Here is an 18,221-nt window from a genome sequence, read left to right on the forward strand (position 1 = left end):
CAACACCCCCTCTTATAGCAAAATAACTGCAGAGAGACACACAGCACACTGTCCAGAAACACACAATTAGGAAACAGAAAAAATGATAATACAGTACTTTTAAAACTGCAAGTTTGTACTTAACAAAAGACTAAAATTCACTTCTGCAAGTTTCACTTAGCTTCAGCTTGTAATGCAGATGCTTGTAGCCAAGCAAGTCTCTCAGGAGTTGAGCATAAAATGATTTCTCAAACTTTGTAGCTAGCACTTAAAGTGCAGAGGAATCCCTCTAGGCTATTGGATATCAGATAACAAAGAAGTGATACCAATATACCAATACTGACAGATTTTACAGTATAGAGTTAGATCTGACCTTAAAAAATTAAGCAGGGGGTGCTTAACATTTGTTAAACTCGGGTCTATTGCCACAATAGCGCTTAACTGATTTATCTTTTTCTGAATATTGGAGTGTAATCATCATACTCTGTGCGCTACATAGTTATTTTGTGCTTTGCGGGCATAGCGATGATCTGTTAGGATCTTAAGAAGCCTATTCTTACATTCCCATGATAGTTTTTAGTACTTATATTTCTCCATACCTCTCAACTGTCTAGAGTTTTGCAGAATTTTCAAATTTTTGCCTCATATTTTTGGTTTGTTAATCATAAAATTTGTACTTTTTCTGGCAAATCACTGAGGACTGACATTACTAAATAATGTCACACATTTGAGTTTCGGGCTCCATATCTTTTCAGAAAATTAATGTTAATGCAAAACTTGTTAATCTAGAAACTTTCTAAGATTATATGAGTAACATTTAAATCTGTCAGATCTGGTCATGGAAGAAATGAAATAAGGAGGGATGCAGACTGGGGCAACACTGGGAAAGATGAGGTCAAGTATGTTGTCACCTGTGGTGGGAACCTGCACTGTCTAATCTAGGCAGCTAGTATTGATGAAATTTAAAAAACTTTTCAGCCTAATGTTTGTTCTATAAACATTCCAGTTAATGGATGAGTGGTACCAAGGATTAACAAATCTGGGATTATAGGCATAGAATTCAATTTATGGACCTGGTTATCATGATCATAAAAAAGATGTATAGTGGGATCTAAAGTTGTCAAAACATGGTAAATGGCTTTTCTTAATGTGAATAAGATGTAGTTCATGATGGATGTGATATGAAGTAATGGGATTAGATAAATATGGATACTTACCCACCATCGCAGGTGGTCTGAATGGGTGATACAAGCAGTACTCTGACATGGAAGGAATTGCTATCAGTACACTGAAGACAGGTTTTAGTAACTAGACATATGTGTATATGTTCAAATGTAAAGAAGACTTCAGGATCAGACAATTCTTTTTCATAGTCCCCAGACTGAGCAGAGCCACTTTAATATAAGCTGTCTTGGAATTTCATATGTTTGAATGTCACCATGATGGATCTTTCTTTAAAAAGGCACTATGGGGGCTTAAACAGTATTATCCAATATACAAAAGACTTGAGATGAGAGGTGTAGACAATTTCCTAGTACATATTGAATCCACTTGAAATTAATTGAAGATACTTCTCAAGACAATTATCGTTTCTCTACTTCTACTACTATTGTCTGATCTGATTAATATATATTGATTAACTAGAAATATATGGACTGAAAATCGTCCACACAGAGAAGTTTCTTACACTGTTTTGTTTTTGGACCCATTACACTTTAGTGGGTTGTTTTGAGACTTTGGGGATATCATGGAGATTACTTGTTTTTTGTCTTGAAGATATACATGCAGAGCTCAACTATGTCTGTCTGCATCTCTTCCTTTGTGGAGCATTTAGGGTCATTCACTCTAATGCTGGCACCAAAGAAACGCTCACTGTAATGTCATCTTTGCTCATCCTGGTAATTGGAACATCAGTGTGAATGACTATAGAGACACTTGCTACTAGTGCATTGTCATGTGTGACCACGGCCTTGTAAGACCTTATGACTGTGGACGTGGAGCCAAATTGACTCCTCTTATGTGTGAGAGAATGTACAGGTGAGAGTGTATTTGTGGGCATGATACTATGTGGATGATATTTGTTTAAGTATTGACAAGGAGGCTTAAAAAGGTGATTTCTTTATGACCTAAGCAAACGTGGTTCTAGTGACAGGAGGCTGTGATGTGTGATAGTAAGCCATGTACTGATATATGCAGAGGGTGAGAGGCTAGCCACCAAACTGAGCACTTAGTTGCACCTCTTACAATTTGTAACAGTGTGGGATAAAAGTAAAAGGCTGTCAGTAGATGTAAGGCAGTTTCTACACTGACCAGACCCCCTACTGCAAGCAGGCTGGCAAAAAAGGGGGACAAATCAGACTGTGAACCTATCTTGACAGATCCCAGTGAGTAATGAGATAAGCTGCTAGCTACATAACCTGCCAAATTACTGCAAGGATAAAATGGAGGTTTCCGGAATTCAAGAGTGGTTTTCCTATTGACTCTTTCCTTACTGCTACTAGTACAGCTCTCACTGCTGCTCCTATGTGCAGCTAGAATCCATGTCTCTTTGCTCCTCCTCTCACCTGGAGCACTAATCAGAAGCCGGTGCTTGAGAAGTGGGTTGCAGGCTCTCCAGCAATCAATAATCTTTTCCTGTATGTTGCAGGTGTCATTAGATGTACTTTTTTACTGTTGGTCTGAGGTTCCTGCAACTCATAGAAAGAGCAATCAATAAAAATTAATAAAAAAAATGCACTTTGTGCTTTCTCTAAGTAGATGTGATGTAGTAGTAAGAATTACTCTGAAAAATATGAGCCCATACTGTATCACGACATGCAGTGAGCAAAGAAAATGTGGAAGTACAGCAATGAGCATCCAAGATTTCTAAAAAAAGGAAATGAACACTTCACAGCTAAACACTGGAAGGAGAACTTTTCATCGACCATACGTGAGCTGCTCTAATGTGAGTTGCTAGGTGTTTTATAATATATTTTCTCCTGGGTGTGAGATTTTTACATGATGAACATTGTTATGTCTGCAAGGCACACAATGTTGCAATATATATCCTGGGCTCATGACAGCTCTAGTATTGTGATTATAATTGTGTGAGTCTGCCCATTGCAGTACTGACCACTGTCTTATATCATTGGGTAGCAGTTAGTACTGCATTAACCTCACATGGGATTTGGTATGGCAACATCACCCTCAGTGTTTTCTAAAATGCATCAGAACTGCTTTGGTTAATTTTTCTTCTCCTAATTGGACTGCCTTCATATACCACACGGGTGTTAGCTGGTGACACTTTTTTGGCATCTTTACATAAGTAGTGGTGGGCAGTGTCTGAAATTATTTATGTATGTTGTGTTGCATATAAGTGGTGAGGTTCCCATTGTGTATACATGTAAAGGTTGTACACTGCCATAATGTGTGTGTGTGTGTGTGTGTGTGTGTGTGTGTGTGTGTGTGTGTGTGTGTGTGTGTGTGTGTGTGTGTGTGTGTGTGTGTGTGTGTGTGTTTTCTATCTTTAAAAGGGAACAAGTAGCCCTTGAGAATTCTGTTTGGCTTGGCTTAAAAAGGCCCTCAGGCCATTAGCGTAGTACTTTTCTATGTGTGTATATTTCTATTTTTTGCATATATTGTAATTGTGATTATTTTCACGGGGTATCCACACTCTTTTTTTCACACCTGCAGTACTGAGCCTGATGGCCCTCTTCTTGTACCCAATCAAACCATTCATTCCATGGTCTCAGGAGCTTGGGATTCCCAGGCAAGTGATAGCCCTATGGTCCATATATTCCTGCACAGAAATCTGGTGGTAGGGAGCAGGCTCGCCTTGCTAATTCTTCAACTATAGCTGAGAAGCCCCATTGCAGTGGCTCTTCTGAACTCCGCTATAGCTGTCCTCCAAGGGTTCTGCCTTGGCGCAGAACGTGGTCACACATGGCAGTTCAGGCTCAGTGTACCTGGGGCTATATGGGGTAAAATCCTAGTTTTCCCACTCGGTATAACCTATGTGGCAAACCAGACCCATCCAATCCTCTCCTCCCAGGATGGGTAAGCAAGCAGTGGTCATTCACTGCCATCCTTCCCTGCCAGCTCCTACAGGCACTCAGACTACTATTACAACTCAAGTTGCCTGTGATATAGTTAATCATTTATCCTTCTATGCATGGAGTGGTAAGATTAACCACACCTTGAATTAATTCATACCTAAGTAATTATTTGAAATATCTGTATTTACATGCAGTGTCAGTGGTGAAGCAGGTAGCATATTCACCTTTGGTGCAGAAGGCTGTGGGTTTTGCTCTCAGACATGGGTTGATAAGATAGCTGGCACTACAGAGCAGCAACAGGGAGCTATTGCACTATTGAGTGTGTTGGTCTTCAGAGCAGATGTTAAAACTGAAGACCCATCTGCTTGAGTTGGTGGCATCTCAGGGAGATGTAAAAGATCTCACCTGAAAAAAGGAGGGGAAGTTCCCAAAGCCCTGACCCCCTTTTCTACAATAGTAAAAATATCACATCAGATTCTGCCTGAAAAAAAAGGCTACTAGCCTAGTGGGACTAGCCTGGTCAGCAATGGATAGATAAAATAAAATAAAATAAAATATGGATTTGTAACTCTGAGACCCTTAATATGGAGTATGAATGGCTGAAAACTCTAATGTACATATACTAAGTCTGAGATTGCCAGTTGTCAGAATATTCCCTTTTCTCTGAGGTATGGTGATCTCAAAGTTGGTTCATATAAGTTTGTGGGGCGTGGCTGTTTAGGATTGCTTGCCACCCTGAAGAAAGCAAGTTTAAAGAAGAGTGATATTGATAGTTGCTCTTATCTTGTACTTTTGGTTTTTTTTTAGTATGTTGGTACTCAGAATCCCAAGTTCCAACATTTCTATGGGAAGCCTGGCTGCCGGCTTCCCTGCAAATGATTGCAACGTTTATATAGATCCGTGCAATGCAGCTTACCTTACAGTTATAATTTCATTCTAAGACTGCTTACTTGCCTGATAGCCATAATTTACTTTTTTATATACTTTTTAGTTTTCCCATTTTTTCTTATGGTACAAAGTATACTCAAACAGTGCCATACTGTACAAAGTTTTTTCCACATTCGTCATAACATGTCCGGTATGCGTTTTCACAGTTTGCCTTTTTAGCTATGCATTGCCATGAGTTAGAGGATTGTACTTCCATATCAATAAGCATTTTTAAATGTACTTAATGCAGCATGGCACAATGATACTGGCCATCTAGTATGCATTGTAAATCAGAGTCAGTACGTGTGTATGCAGCATGGCACAATGATACTGGCCATCTAGTATGCATTGTAAATCAGAGTCAGTACGTGTGTATGCAGCATGGCACAATGATACTGGCCATCTAGTATGCATTGTAAATCAGAGTCAGTACGTGTGTATGCAGCATGGCACAATGATACTGGCCATCTAGTATGCATTGTAAATCAGAGTCAGTACGTGTGTATGCAGCATGGCACAATGATACTGGCCATCTAGTATGCATTGTAAATCAGAGTCAGTACGTGTGTATGCAGCATGGCACAATGATACTGGCCATCTAGTATGCATTGTAAATCAGAGTCAGTACGTGTGTATGCAGCATGGCACAATGATACTGGCCATCTAGTATGCATTGTAAATCAGAGTCAGTACGTGTGTTAACGTCTAATTAGCTACACTACTTGTACTATAGTCAAAAGGATGGTACAGCAATTTCTGTAAATTTTGGCTTAAGTACAGCTTCAAATCTACATTTTCTCTAATGTTACCTGGACTTCTGCTCACATTTTAGTAAGTATTAGAGGTTTCCTCTCGTTCTTTTCACATTTTAGTAAGTACTAAACTCTCCCTCTCCCCTCCAGTCCCCTCCCCTCTCCATTCCCTGTCTTTTCATGTCTCTCAAACATACAGAAAAAAAAAACATATGCACATGCACAGAATGATGGGCAGGCATGACCACACACATATAAACACAACACACACACATTTGCTCATGCATGCTTACATACATATATATTATCTTTGACCCACAGGACACAGACGCACAGATGCACATAAGTGCAACCATATGTAGATGCACATACATGTGTGTGCACACATACACACATAAATGCACACAAGCACCCAAACATGTACACAAACATGCATGTGTGCACACTTATGCACAACACACATACACACACACACACACACGCACACACACACACTTTTCAGTTTTCAGAGTTTCATCAATCTATAGTAATTTGAATAATTACATACAGCTGTTAAAACAATCCCAATTATGAAAATGCCACTATTAGGCAATATTTTCCTACAACAGTACATCACCAACATTTTTATGTTTTATTTTGTTTAAAACTGGTTGTACCAGTAGACATGCAAACCTTATTCATTATGAGTCAAAGAACATAAGATAATGGGAACAACCTGCAAATGAAGCAGAACCTGCTTTGGCGCATGCTATAGCAAGAGGCCTCTACATTGTTGCAAAACCGGAAGAGATTATTTCACAAGACTGATCAGTTTAGAGAGATTTAATTGAAGATCTGCTTTTACAATAAAGTCTAACATATGACACCTGCCCATGTTACCACAATCAGCAGAACATGCTGTTGGGACAGGTTCCTCACCCAGAGACTGCTCATGCTCTGGAATAGACTTCCCATTCATGTCAAGCAGAGCACCTCTCTGTCCCTCTTCAAGAGAAATCTTGATGAGTGGATGGGTAATAGAAAGTCCACCCCAGGGGTCACTCCAGTGGCTCTACTTGATAGAGGACTGGGAACTAATGTCAGATGGCACAATGCCAGGGCACTTCTGTGGGCTAGGCTTGTAAAGACTCCAGGGCCATTAGCCTAGTACACACCTAACCTATGAACCTATGTAGTATTTGTTGGCCTGCACATTTTATTCACATGTAATCACATACTCTTCCTGTGCTCTGTCTACATTGTATCAAGCTATATGTAACCTGCAAAACAGAAATCCAGAGCATGCAATAGTGATTGCAGGAGACTTCAATCAAGCTAACTTAAAGACTGTATTATCCCACTGCCACCAGCATGTAAACTTTGCCACAAGGGTGTAAATGTACTGGATAAGGTCTACACTAACATCAAAGATGCATATAAAGCAAAACCTTATCCACATCTAGGGAGCTCTGACCACCTAGCCATCATGCTTGTTCCAGCTTATAAATCCATACTGAAAACCAGTACATTGGCTAGAAAACAAATAAGGATCTGGCCTGAGAGGAGCAATCTCAACTCTTCAAGACTGCTTCGGCTGTACAGAATGGTCAGTGTTTGGAGAGGCTGCTGTGACAAACAACCATGTTGACTTGGACACATACACTGAGTCAGTCACAGCTTACATTTCTAAGTGTGTGGAGGATGTAACAAACACAAAACTCATCACCATACAGGCAAGTCAAAAACCTTGGCTAACTAGTGAGGTGTACAAGCTCTTGAAAGTAAGAAATGCAGCTTTCAAATCCCAAGATATGGAAGCCTTAAGTGTGGCCAGAGCCAAACTGAACAAAGGTATCAAAAAGGCGAAAATATCCTATGGCAAAAAAATCCAAACTCTCTTCAGGGACCAGAAGTATACCAGGCAACTATGGAAAGGAATTCAAACCATCACCGGCTACAAGCCTACATCAGCTTCATGTGATGATTTAAGTTTCTGAACCAACTGAACAAATTCTTCAGTAGGTTTGATGCTGACAACAAAACAACAGCATGCAGAATCCCTAAAGACAAGGATGCAGTGGTGCTGAGCTTCAATACAATCAATGTCACCAGAAACCTGAAACGTGGCATCACGTGGAAAACAGCTGGCCCTGACAACATCATGGGCCGGGTACTAAGTGAATGTATGACAGAACTGGCTGCAGTACTCACTGACATCTTCAACACCTCACTCCGTCTAGCCAGTGTTCCGAAATGCTTCAAGGAGATGATTATCATTCCTCTACCCAAGAAACCACAAACAACTCTGAATGACTACTGACCAGTTGCTTTAACCTTGACTGTAATGAAGTGCCTAGAGAGGCTGGTCAAAGATCATATAGCCTCAGTGTTACCTGTGACACTGGGCACACTGCAATTTGCATACAAGACAAACCACAGTACAGGGGATGCCATCTCACTAGCTCTCCTTAAAACACTGACCCACTTAGAAGGCAAAAACTGCTATGTAAGACTGCTATTCATCGATTTCAGTTCTGCCTTCAACACTGTCATCCCTCAGAATCTGATATTGAAACTACTTCAACTGGGCATAGACTCTCATTTATGCAATTGGATTCTGAGCTTCCTTACTGAAAGGCCTTAAAAGGTTTGTGTGGGAGATAACAGCTCTGGAAGTGTCATCATGAACACAGGAGTACTACAGGGGTGTGTCTTAAGCCCTCTACTTTTCACTCTGCTGACACCTGACTGCATGGCCACACATGAGACAATTAGGATCATCAAATTTGTGGTTGACACCACTGTTATAGGCCTGGTCAAAGACAGAGAGGAGGAGGCCTACAGAAAGAGATTGATTAACTACTGGTTTGGTGTGACAGCAACAATCTAGCACTGAATGTCAGCAAGACAAAGGAGATGATTATTGATTTCAGAAGATCTCAAGTACCACACAAACCTCTAGTGATGAAAGGGATGACAGTGGAAAGGGTCAAGAGTACAAATTTCTTGGGTGTTCATATCACGGAGAACTTATCCTGGTCAGTCCATGTATCCAGCACAGTCAAAGATGCTCAGCAATGCTTGCACTTTCTAAGGAAACTTAGGAAGGCAAAATTACTAAGCTCCATACTTCAGACCATTTATGGGGACACCATTGAAAGTGTCCTAGCCAACAGCATTGCAGTCTGGTATGGGAGCTGTAACAATCAGGATTGGAAGGCTCTCAAGAGAGTTGTAAGGTTGGCAGAAAGAATCATTGGCACCTCCCTTACACCTCTGGAGGATTTACACAAATGCCGGTGCAACAACAGGGCCAAAAAAATTTCCAGTGATCCAACACATTCTGCCAATAGTATGTACACTCGCCAATCCTCTGGCAAGAGATACAGAAGCCTGCATTGTAATACCACCAGACTAAAAAACAGTTTCTTTCTGCTCTCCGTTAGACTGTTGATCTTTTGGGAAAAACGAACCATGATTCTGTCAATGCTGTCCTACTTTACTTACAAATTGCTACTTATTAAAATTCTACTGTGATATTTTAGGGTTTATATTATATGCTCGAAGGTTTAAAACTTCGATTCTTATATGATCGACACCATATGAGCAAAGTTTTAAAACTTCGAACAAATAATAAAAAACTAAAAAAAAAAAAAAAAAAAGCTTACCTTAACACTGCGGGCAGGGGGGCAAGCCCCCATGCAGCCCCCACATCCCCCGCTACTTAAATATACCAACTCCGAGATCGCACTACATTGAAGTAAATGGAAATATTCCCTACGGTGATCTTCTTTGAAACTTACGAGCTTTCAAAAGTTCACTCATATGGTGTCGACCATATGAGGCTCGAGCTTTTGAATATTCACGATTTCTAATGGAACCCAATATTTTATTAATTTTTCTCTGTCTATATGTGCAACTTTTTCCGCATTGAGAACGAATCATTGTAATTTTGGTCAGCTACACTGCTATGTAGTTCTGAATGACAATAACATTTTCTTTGACTTTGACATGACTTTGACTTTATCTTATTAAACATTTAGCATGTGTAAGTTACAAAATTCACTTATTAATTTTTTTCTCTTTGTCATTCTTTGCTTTCATTGTGAATTGTTTGTTAATCTGCTTTTAAGTTTTTTGGGGGCATCTTCTGTAACATGGGTTATTTTCTTGTTTTTGCACATATGTGGGCAGAAAGACACTGATCCTATTTAGCAGTTTCAAGTCATGAACTCCTATATAGAACCAAGAAAGTCCAACTGGGACAGAGCCCATTCTCAGCGGAGGCCCAGGGAGAAACACTCCAAATGCATGTCTTTGAAATTTTGATATTTTAAATACGTTTATGTTTTGAGATGGGAATCGGTCTGCTTTTGTACAATAGATCATATTTTTTTTAAATGCAGAGAGCCCCAAATGTACTTTCCTTATACACAGTCAGGACATAGTTCTCAACTTCTTTGCCAAAGAATCAGAGAAAAAGTCAAGCATAATTGTGGGACAAAGGTCCAAAACTGGGTCAGTTTTTAAATATTGCTCTAACTCACCTAAAAATGTAATAGAAAAGCAGGCTTTGTATCAACGTGCATTCTTTGACAAAAGAAGTTTGAAACTCTAAGGTATGACATGTATGACATTGATTGACTCTAATCCTTAGTGATTTACCAGAAAACAAAACAAAAAAAATACAAGGGACAGAGCTAAACTATTAGGTAAAATCATGAACATTCTACAAAATCATGTACAATTGAAAGGTATGGAACAGGTTCATAGACTTTTTTGTGGCTTGAGGAAGGGTTACACTAATGAAATCTGAAGACATGATCTAGGATATATGTGATCTTCATAGCTATGCTTTTCAGAAGGAAACTACAAATACTGCTATCATATAAGGTCATCTAGTAGAACCAGAAGTCCTGAAGTTAAATTCAGAGCAAAGCATGCAGACAGTGCAACTCAACAGACAACAGATCTGCCATTATATATACGTAATGTGTGTATTTTCACTAAAACATACATTATGCTCAACACAGCTCTAAAGTGTGGGAGATGCCAACCACTGAGAAAATCTTCCTGCCACACTGAACTCTCACACCACATTTCCAAATTCCTAAACATGTTCATTCTTTATGCTACTGTTCAGTCAGCAGATGGAAATGCTCACCACTATGCAACATCTCTGTGTATAGAGTTCTCTTCCTGGGAGGGGAGACTGTCTATGGAATTTGTGTTCTGAGTGGTTGGGCATTTGCTGGAACTACCAGACTAGTCAATATATACTGTCTTTACCTGATCACTTTTACATTGCCACAGAGTAAAACTATATAATAATGTCGGGGTTAGCCTAAGTCTCGGCTTCATTGCTGCTGTTAGCCTAAGACACACCATTAGTTTTTTTTTTTTTTTTTTTTTGGCTTTTTTACCCAGTTAGCTTTGGGTATTTCATGATATTTATTTCTTCATGTTGATATTTTGCTAATAAATAAAACCATTTCACATATTCTGCATTATGCAAACGTCTCACGTACATTTTATATGTAACATTAATGGTAGAATACTACTGCAAAAATAACAAGCATACATCTAGTATTTGATATTTATTTACAAAAATAAAACATTTCCCTTGTACAATTTTCTATGAAAGCAGATTACAATATTATTTACATACCATCAGTCCTTAGATACATAGTACACAGTCACTTAACATTTTTCGTATTCTATGCTAAAAACATTTAATTGTCTAATTTTTTTAAATGTGACATATTACTTAATATGTATAGTCTGAACATTACAATTTAAAAACCCTTCATTTGTTGAAGTATGCAGAGAGAAGTTTTGCAAATAAATAAAATAAAGGATCATCTTCTTTTTAAGGTAGCGGTATGTCAATGAAATGAGATTCAACTGTCTCATTTCAATAAACCCATAAAATGTATTCTTCATGGTAGATTATTTCTTACAGTGAAAATATCAAAAACCTTTGTTACATTTCTGAGAAGAAACTGATCCTTCTTGAACTGCAGTAAACTCAGAGTACAGAAGAACATTAACAAACATATATAAACATGACAATGAATGGTCTGGTTTAATAAGTTATGCGACAAACTAATGCTGTTTACTAAATTATACACAAAAGAAGCAGCAACCCATTTGTTCAGAAGGCTCAACAAAGAGAAACAGTACAATATGATAAATAATATTTTGTCAAACACTAACATTGCAAACAATGGGATTCAAAACAAGTAATGAACACTATCTCAATGTGATGAAAAAAGACAATTTTATATGAAGGCATAATAATATGTGGAAACATATGAATATAGTTTGAACATAGTTTTACCACATTTGAAAACAGTTTACCAGTTTCAGTAAATTTAATAAAACTGTGTGCATTTGATACAACTACCACAGTGAATACTGTCGATCATATTAGATCAGCAATCAATTCTAATCTATTAAAATGAGTTCAACTGCTGTCATATACAGCTGAGCTATCAAAAATTGTAAAAAAAATATTGGTGATAAGTATTGTATAGCTTTTTGTATCACGCAAGCTTATCCCATCATTATACACAGGTCTTTCATGGATTGTTTAGTCATAAGGGTTTATCACAAATTTTAATTTATTGAATGCTTTACATTATAATAATTCTTTTTAACATACTAAATATGACATAATTCCTACAATATTCAGTAAAAATTTGTAAGTGGATTCACACAGTAACAACAGTAAATTTAGTTCCGATATGCCGGTGTCAATATGTTCCTCATATTGATTAAAACATAACAATAGGAGTTAAATGATACTGAATTTCAGTTATAGTTAAATACTAAGAATTTTAATTTGTAATTTACACTTGTCATTGCTTAGTATGTTATAAATAATATAAACTGCACTTTGTATAGGATAAAGTAACTATACTTGCATCATCAGCAACCTAAATGAATAAATGTTTTTTTAAATATTTTGGATTTCATCTTCTATTAGTGCAGCATGAGACAGATTTACAAGTTGCTAGTTTGCTTTTATTTTGATTTTTGCAATTATAATTTAGCTATATAAGTTTGATGATTGTAAATTTCTCTATGCTCTTGTTTGACTAAATTATATTAATCTTAAATTGGGGATGGCATAATGGTTAAGGTGGTTACTTCACAGCAAGAAGTACATGGTTTGATTCTCACCAAAGGAAATTGGTTAGGCTTAAAATGGCCCCCAAAGGCAGCCAGCCTAGTACTTACCTATGACATCCAGGGAGAGAACATGTTGCTGGTAACCTGATAATTCCACTTCTTTGTGAAGCAGTACTTGGGACACATGGATTTTTTTTCCCTTCACAATCAGAAGGCTTTTTTAAGATTAGTTACAATGGAAAGCTTTCTTTCCAGGATCTTCAGAGGAAGGCAGAAAAAGAAGGTTGCATTCATTCTGTTTTGGCAGTAAAATACCTGACACTGTCGGCTAAAATTTAAAAGGTATAATAAAGGAGATGGGAATCCTTATGTATTTATGGCATTGGAAATGACAAATAGAAGGTATGGATTTTAACACTTGCTGTTATGCGACTGGCTAATCAGAAAGTTCAAACTTTATATATCTATTTGAGTCACATCCAATGTGTTGCTTTTCTTTATGTGATAATGTAATACAAGTCTAATAAAGGCAAACAAGGTCAAATCTTTGAGTTCATTCTCTGACATATTGTCATACCTCTCAACCTCTCAGCACAAGAAATCTAGACAAAGCCAAAAATAACAGGAGACAAAGACCCAAAAATATGGACCAATTTTAAATATTGTTCTTATAAACTTAGAAAGTTGCTAGAATAAAAGGTTTTGCTTTACCATGCATATTTTGAAGGATATGAAGTCTACAACTGAAATGTCTGTTCTTATTTAGTGAATTCAGTCTTTACTGATTTGCCAGAAAAACCCCAATTTTAAGAGGAACAGTCCAAAAATATGAGGCAAAAATCTGGACATTCTGCAAAAACCTGGACAGTTGAGAGGTATGCATATTGTTTTCTATAACCTGTATGCCTAAGTATATATTTATAGTAATATTGACTTTTATTAAGCAAAACTGATGTGTGGGTTTTAATTTCTTTTAGGCCAAGATGAGCCTGTTGTCTGTAAGTTGCTTCCCAGCATTTGTGTACAAACAAGTATAGCTTTATCAATTGTTCACTAGTGTGTACATTGAGCTCTTAGTAGAATTTTTGCTTTAATCATTTTTGAAATTTGAAAACTATATCCCAAAACAGGTATTTTAAATGATTGTTTCCCAGGATACATAGACCCTTTAATCATTATACCCATATACATGAAAAGTATAAGAAGACAATCGGCAGGTCTTCTTTTCTGACATTTTTGTAAAACAGACTTATTTCCTTCTTGTTTTTTTTTTTTATGCAAACTGAAAACATAAATATGTACCATATTTTCAATGATTATGGTGATCTGAGTGGCATTTCTATTTAAGAAACCTTGGCCTACATTTCTTATTTTCTGAGATAAGGAAAAACTTATGTTAGGTCTGTTGTGTATGCTTTACTGAATGTTTGCTTTCCTCCATATAGTTAACCATTTTATAATTCTTAGATTCAATATAATTATTTTGCCTGACACAGAGTGGTTGCTATGTACTTATAGAATTAATTATTATGTTAGTCTGCTTGAATAACACATTTAATAATACATATTATACATGTATAAAAATTGATAATTTATAACGTAAATAATGTTGCAGGTAAATCATTAGAGCATCTTTAGTTGATAAGGTGTTAGGTGCAAAAATGGTCTTTCATTTATTCATGAGATATACAATGTAATATATTTTATTGCTGCTGGTTTCTAGCAGATATTAAAGATGTCATGGATGAAAAGGCCTATAATTAATGGACAGAACTGATTGTGAAATAAACAAGAGTAGAGCTTACTCAAAGAAAGAAAGAAATTTAATATGGTCTAAAAGCTAATGCAAATTTGAGACAACATATAGTATTAAAAATGTCCGCACTGCATAAGATGGGTAAAGGGATGGTGGAAATTATTTCAAAGTTTAATAAAATAAAGGAGTTTGAGGTCAGCCGTTGTTTCCAGAGTAATACTGTGATGAAATTCGGTTTCTCACAGCCAGACATGCTGTCTATGCAAATGAAATGAGAATTAGTCTAAATGGATATGAAGGAAATTAGAATTAGGTAAAACTAAAGAGGAATGATGGAATCTTTCAGATCTATACACCGTTAATATAAATGACACCCATATACGTTTTGCTTATCATCCTCTTTCCGAGAAATCCAATAAGGAACTGAACAGAGTTTATGTTGATACAATGCATGCAAATTAATTGTTCAAACCTCTAGCATTAGTATATCAGATAAATGACCATGAATCATGTAAGTGCTCTCTATGAATTCCTGACTTTCCCATTAAAATAGTTCCAAGTTTGATATGAGCACTTGGGCATTGCCTACATTTAGATATAGGACATCATTTTTAGAGGTAACTTTTACCATGCAATAAAGTCTAAAAAATTCTTTAGTGAATTATTGGTCCACCAAAAGGCATCAGTAAAACAACCATAACAGTTTAACTAAGGAGGTTGTAAACTTTAGAAATGAATGTCCTTTCCTTTGAAGGAAATCAGTAAGGTATAAAACGCCATGTACTATATCCTTTTCATAAGAAATGGCTGCAACATTTGCACTACAAGATGGCATATACTATTATAGGCACACAGAGAGTGGCATGTAGGTATCTGAGAATAATATACTTCAGCAGGTAGAGTTGAATCCAATACAAAGAGCATGTTAACTACTCCATCAGTAAGTATAAAGTGTACTATATATGATGGTCAAAACATTGATCAGTTATCAGAAACCATTTAATTCAAATGCTGTCCTATAATTATCTACACAGTTGAAATTTGTATAATGACATTACCACATTTATTTACTTCTTTAATTAATTTATTTATTTTTGAAGACCTTATGCGTAATCTTGGAACATCTTTAAAATTATTCTTTTTCTTTCTTAACTTTATTTGAGTCTGGAGCTTAGAACTGTGAATCAACTTCATTTTGCTCATTATGTAAATTATGTTGGAGAATTACGATATATTTATACTCCACAGGAGGAGAACAGAGTTTCATACAAACTACTTAACTGAAGAAAAATCACTTAGATAGCTCTTCTTTTTAAATGATCGAGACCAGACGTGTTTATGTATCAAACAAATTTGAAGTTCAAGTACGGAATCTACTTAAAGCAAGATATATTTTCAATCATTTCTAATTTCTGTTCTTTTATTTTGGGTTATTTATGTGTGTTAGTATAAATTAACACTTCTTATGACAATGTGTATTTTGAAAACTGATTTAAGAGGTATGTATTAATGTACATGAGTATTTTCAAAATGTAATGAAAATATTTAATAAAAAGATATTTATAATAAATGCACATAAGAACATGCATCCTATTACAGTTTTAGAATGTCTACTGTATAAACAGTGCAGGCAAAAATGATGGAACAAATGTTTTGTAGGCAGTTTTAAACTGTGGGGGAATAGTTTACTAAATTCATGGTACACTAATTCTGCAATTACTTTGCAAGTACGGATATACTGTGGTTAATTCTACATGAGCAGTATGGCAGAATGGGACACAACACTAAAAAAGTGTGAATTTTGATCTGATTGAGCATTTTACTCATACATGTTCCAGGAAAAGACTTTCAAATAAAAGGATAATTTGGAGAATGCTGTTTCGCCTGAGCACTAGTTGACCAACACAAGCAAGACCATGTTTATTGATAACACTTTAAGTTAATTAGAATTTCCTAAACTGTTGCTAATGTGAAAAAAGATGTTCTTTTATGTTAGAGTCAACCTTGGGTCAAAATTCTCAACCTGTATGCAATAAGAGTTTTCAATTACCTTGCAACAACCACTTGGTTCCTTAAAAAACTTTTAATATGTTTTCATATAAAAAAGATACATTATTTCGACAGAGAATATCAAAGAGTACACAACAGAATAATTACAGATTTCACAAAATGATTTGGGCTACAAGAGCTGAAATCTCATTTTTATCTTTTACAATAGACGATAGCCACTAAATGTTCTGTGGGCTTTAGATTCTGTTGTCATGTTTCCTTTTTTTTCATTGCTCTTTGCATATATGGATTATTGATAATGTCTTTTAATGTTCATGCCAGGTCACACTTGGGATGGAAGCAGATGAGTTGGCAACAAATTCAATATACAAATATCTGATCACCATAAGTTAGCATGCATGTTAACATGCTGAGTGTACATATGATGAACATTGTGCTATTATGGCTTTATAGCAAAGAGTCACATGCAATAAAACAACACTGATCCAGAGAAGTTCTTAATGCAATCGCTACATAGCACTGCAACACTGTTTCTTCATGGTGTTAAAGTTTTAGAGGAAACAGATTTGTTTCTGTCTTCACTGCTTCAAACCTCTTGTTTCTAAAATGTGTATGAATCATGAGACTGCAGAAAAACATAAAAAAAGTTGAAATTAACTCATTATTATGTATGTTGATTGCAGACAAGGCAAAGGTTTAGTATGAAATATATTTTGAAGCATAACTTGATATCTGAGTCACACACAGTTTGAAAGACTTGCTTACTATTTTGGTAAGATATATGTAAATGTTCATCTCCCTCTCTCTCTCTCTCCCTCTGTTTCTATGTATGTATATATATATATATATATATATATATATATATATACATATGCGCACACACACACACACACACACACACACACACACACACACTTTATAAACAGGTGTACACATATACATAACTAAATAACATTGATAAAAAAGAGTAAAATGAAATAAGAAACAAAAAATAAGCAATGAAAAGAAAGTGTAAAATCAACAAGAGATATAAAAGTAAACAAATATGAAATATTTGTATTGGCATGGTCTGATGGTATCTAACTCAGCTATACCCAAAAAATACAAATACTAAAACTTACATTAATGTGGGGGGATGTAACCTCCCACAACTCCCACATAGGACGTTTTCCCACACACTTAAAAGTAAAAATTTCACAGTTACAAAACCATTAAGGAAGGTGAAATACTACCTAGGTTCATATCTCAAACATTCACAAGTAATACAAATTCTGTAAAGAAAAAAGACACCAACTGATACATATCACTGCATTACAACCACCATATAAATTAAAAGCAAAATGAAAGAGACATCACCTATATCAACCAGATTTTCACATTCTTAAGGCAAGAGTGCAGCAAACATTCTAACCCATGCATCTCAAAAAACTCCCTTACAGAGACAAATTGAAAGTAAAGAAACTAAAAAGTAAACATGCTTCCCTTTCAATCCAAAACAGAAATACCTCAAGGTTCCATGGGTTTTTTTGCATCCACCTGAGCTACCAGCAACTAAGTAGATGGGGCTTCAGTTTAATGTTTCATCCAAAGCATGGAATACTAAGGAATGCAGCACCCCACACCCTTGCTGCACTGCAGTATTAGCAATCA

At 36.3% G+C, this 18,221-nt stretch overlaps 1 protein-coding gene across 1 annotated transcript in view; it reads right to left on the bottom strand.

The window, feature by feature from the left end:
* Window positions 1-11,253: 11,253 nt before the first annotated feature.
* LOC122806655 (putative GPI-anchored protein pfl2) overlaps window positions 11,254-18,221 on the bottom strand; it is a 160,555-nt gene continuing 153,587 nt past the window's right edge. The window contains exon 21 of the mRNA XM_044077257.1: window positions 11,254-17,196. Coding sequence (XP_043933192.1) covers window positions 17,173-17,196 — 24 coding nt within the window. The 3' untranslated portion in view covers window positions 11,254-17,172. The remainder of the gene's footprint in view (window positions 17,197-18,221) is intronic.

This window comes from Protopterus annectens, chromosome 7.part0 (genome assembly GCF_019279795.1).
Source record: "Protopterus annectens isolate FY-2018-M chromosome 7.part0, PAN1.0, whole genome shotgun sequence".
NCBI lineage: Eukaryota > Metazoa > Chordata > Ceratodontiformes > Protopteridae > Protopterus > Protopterus annectens.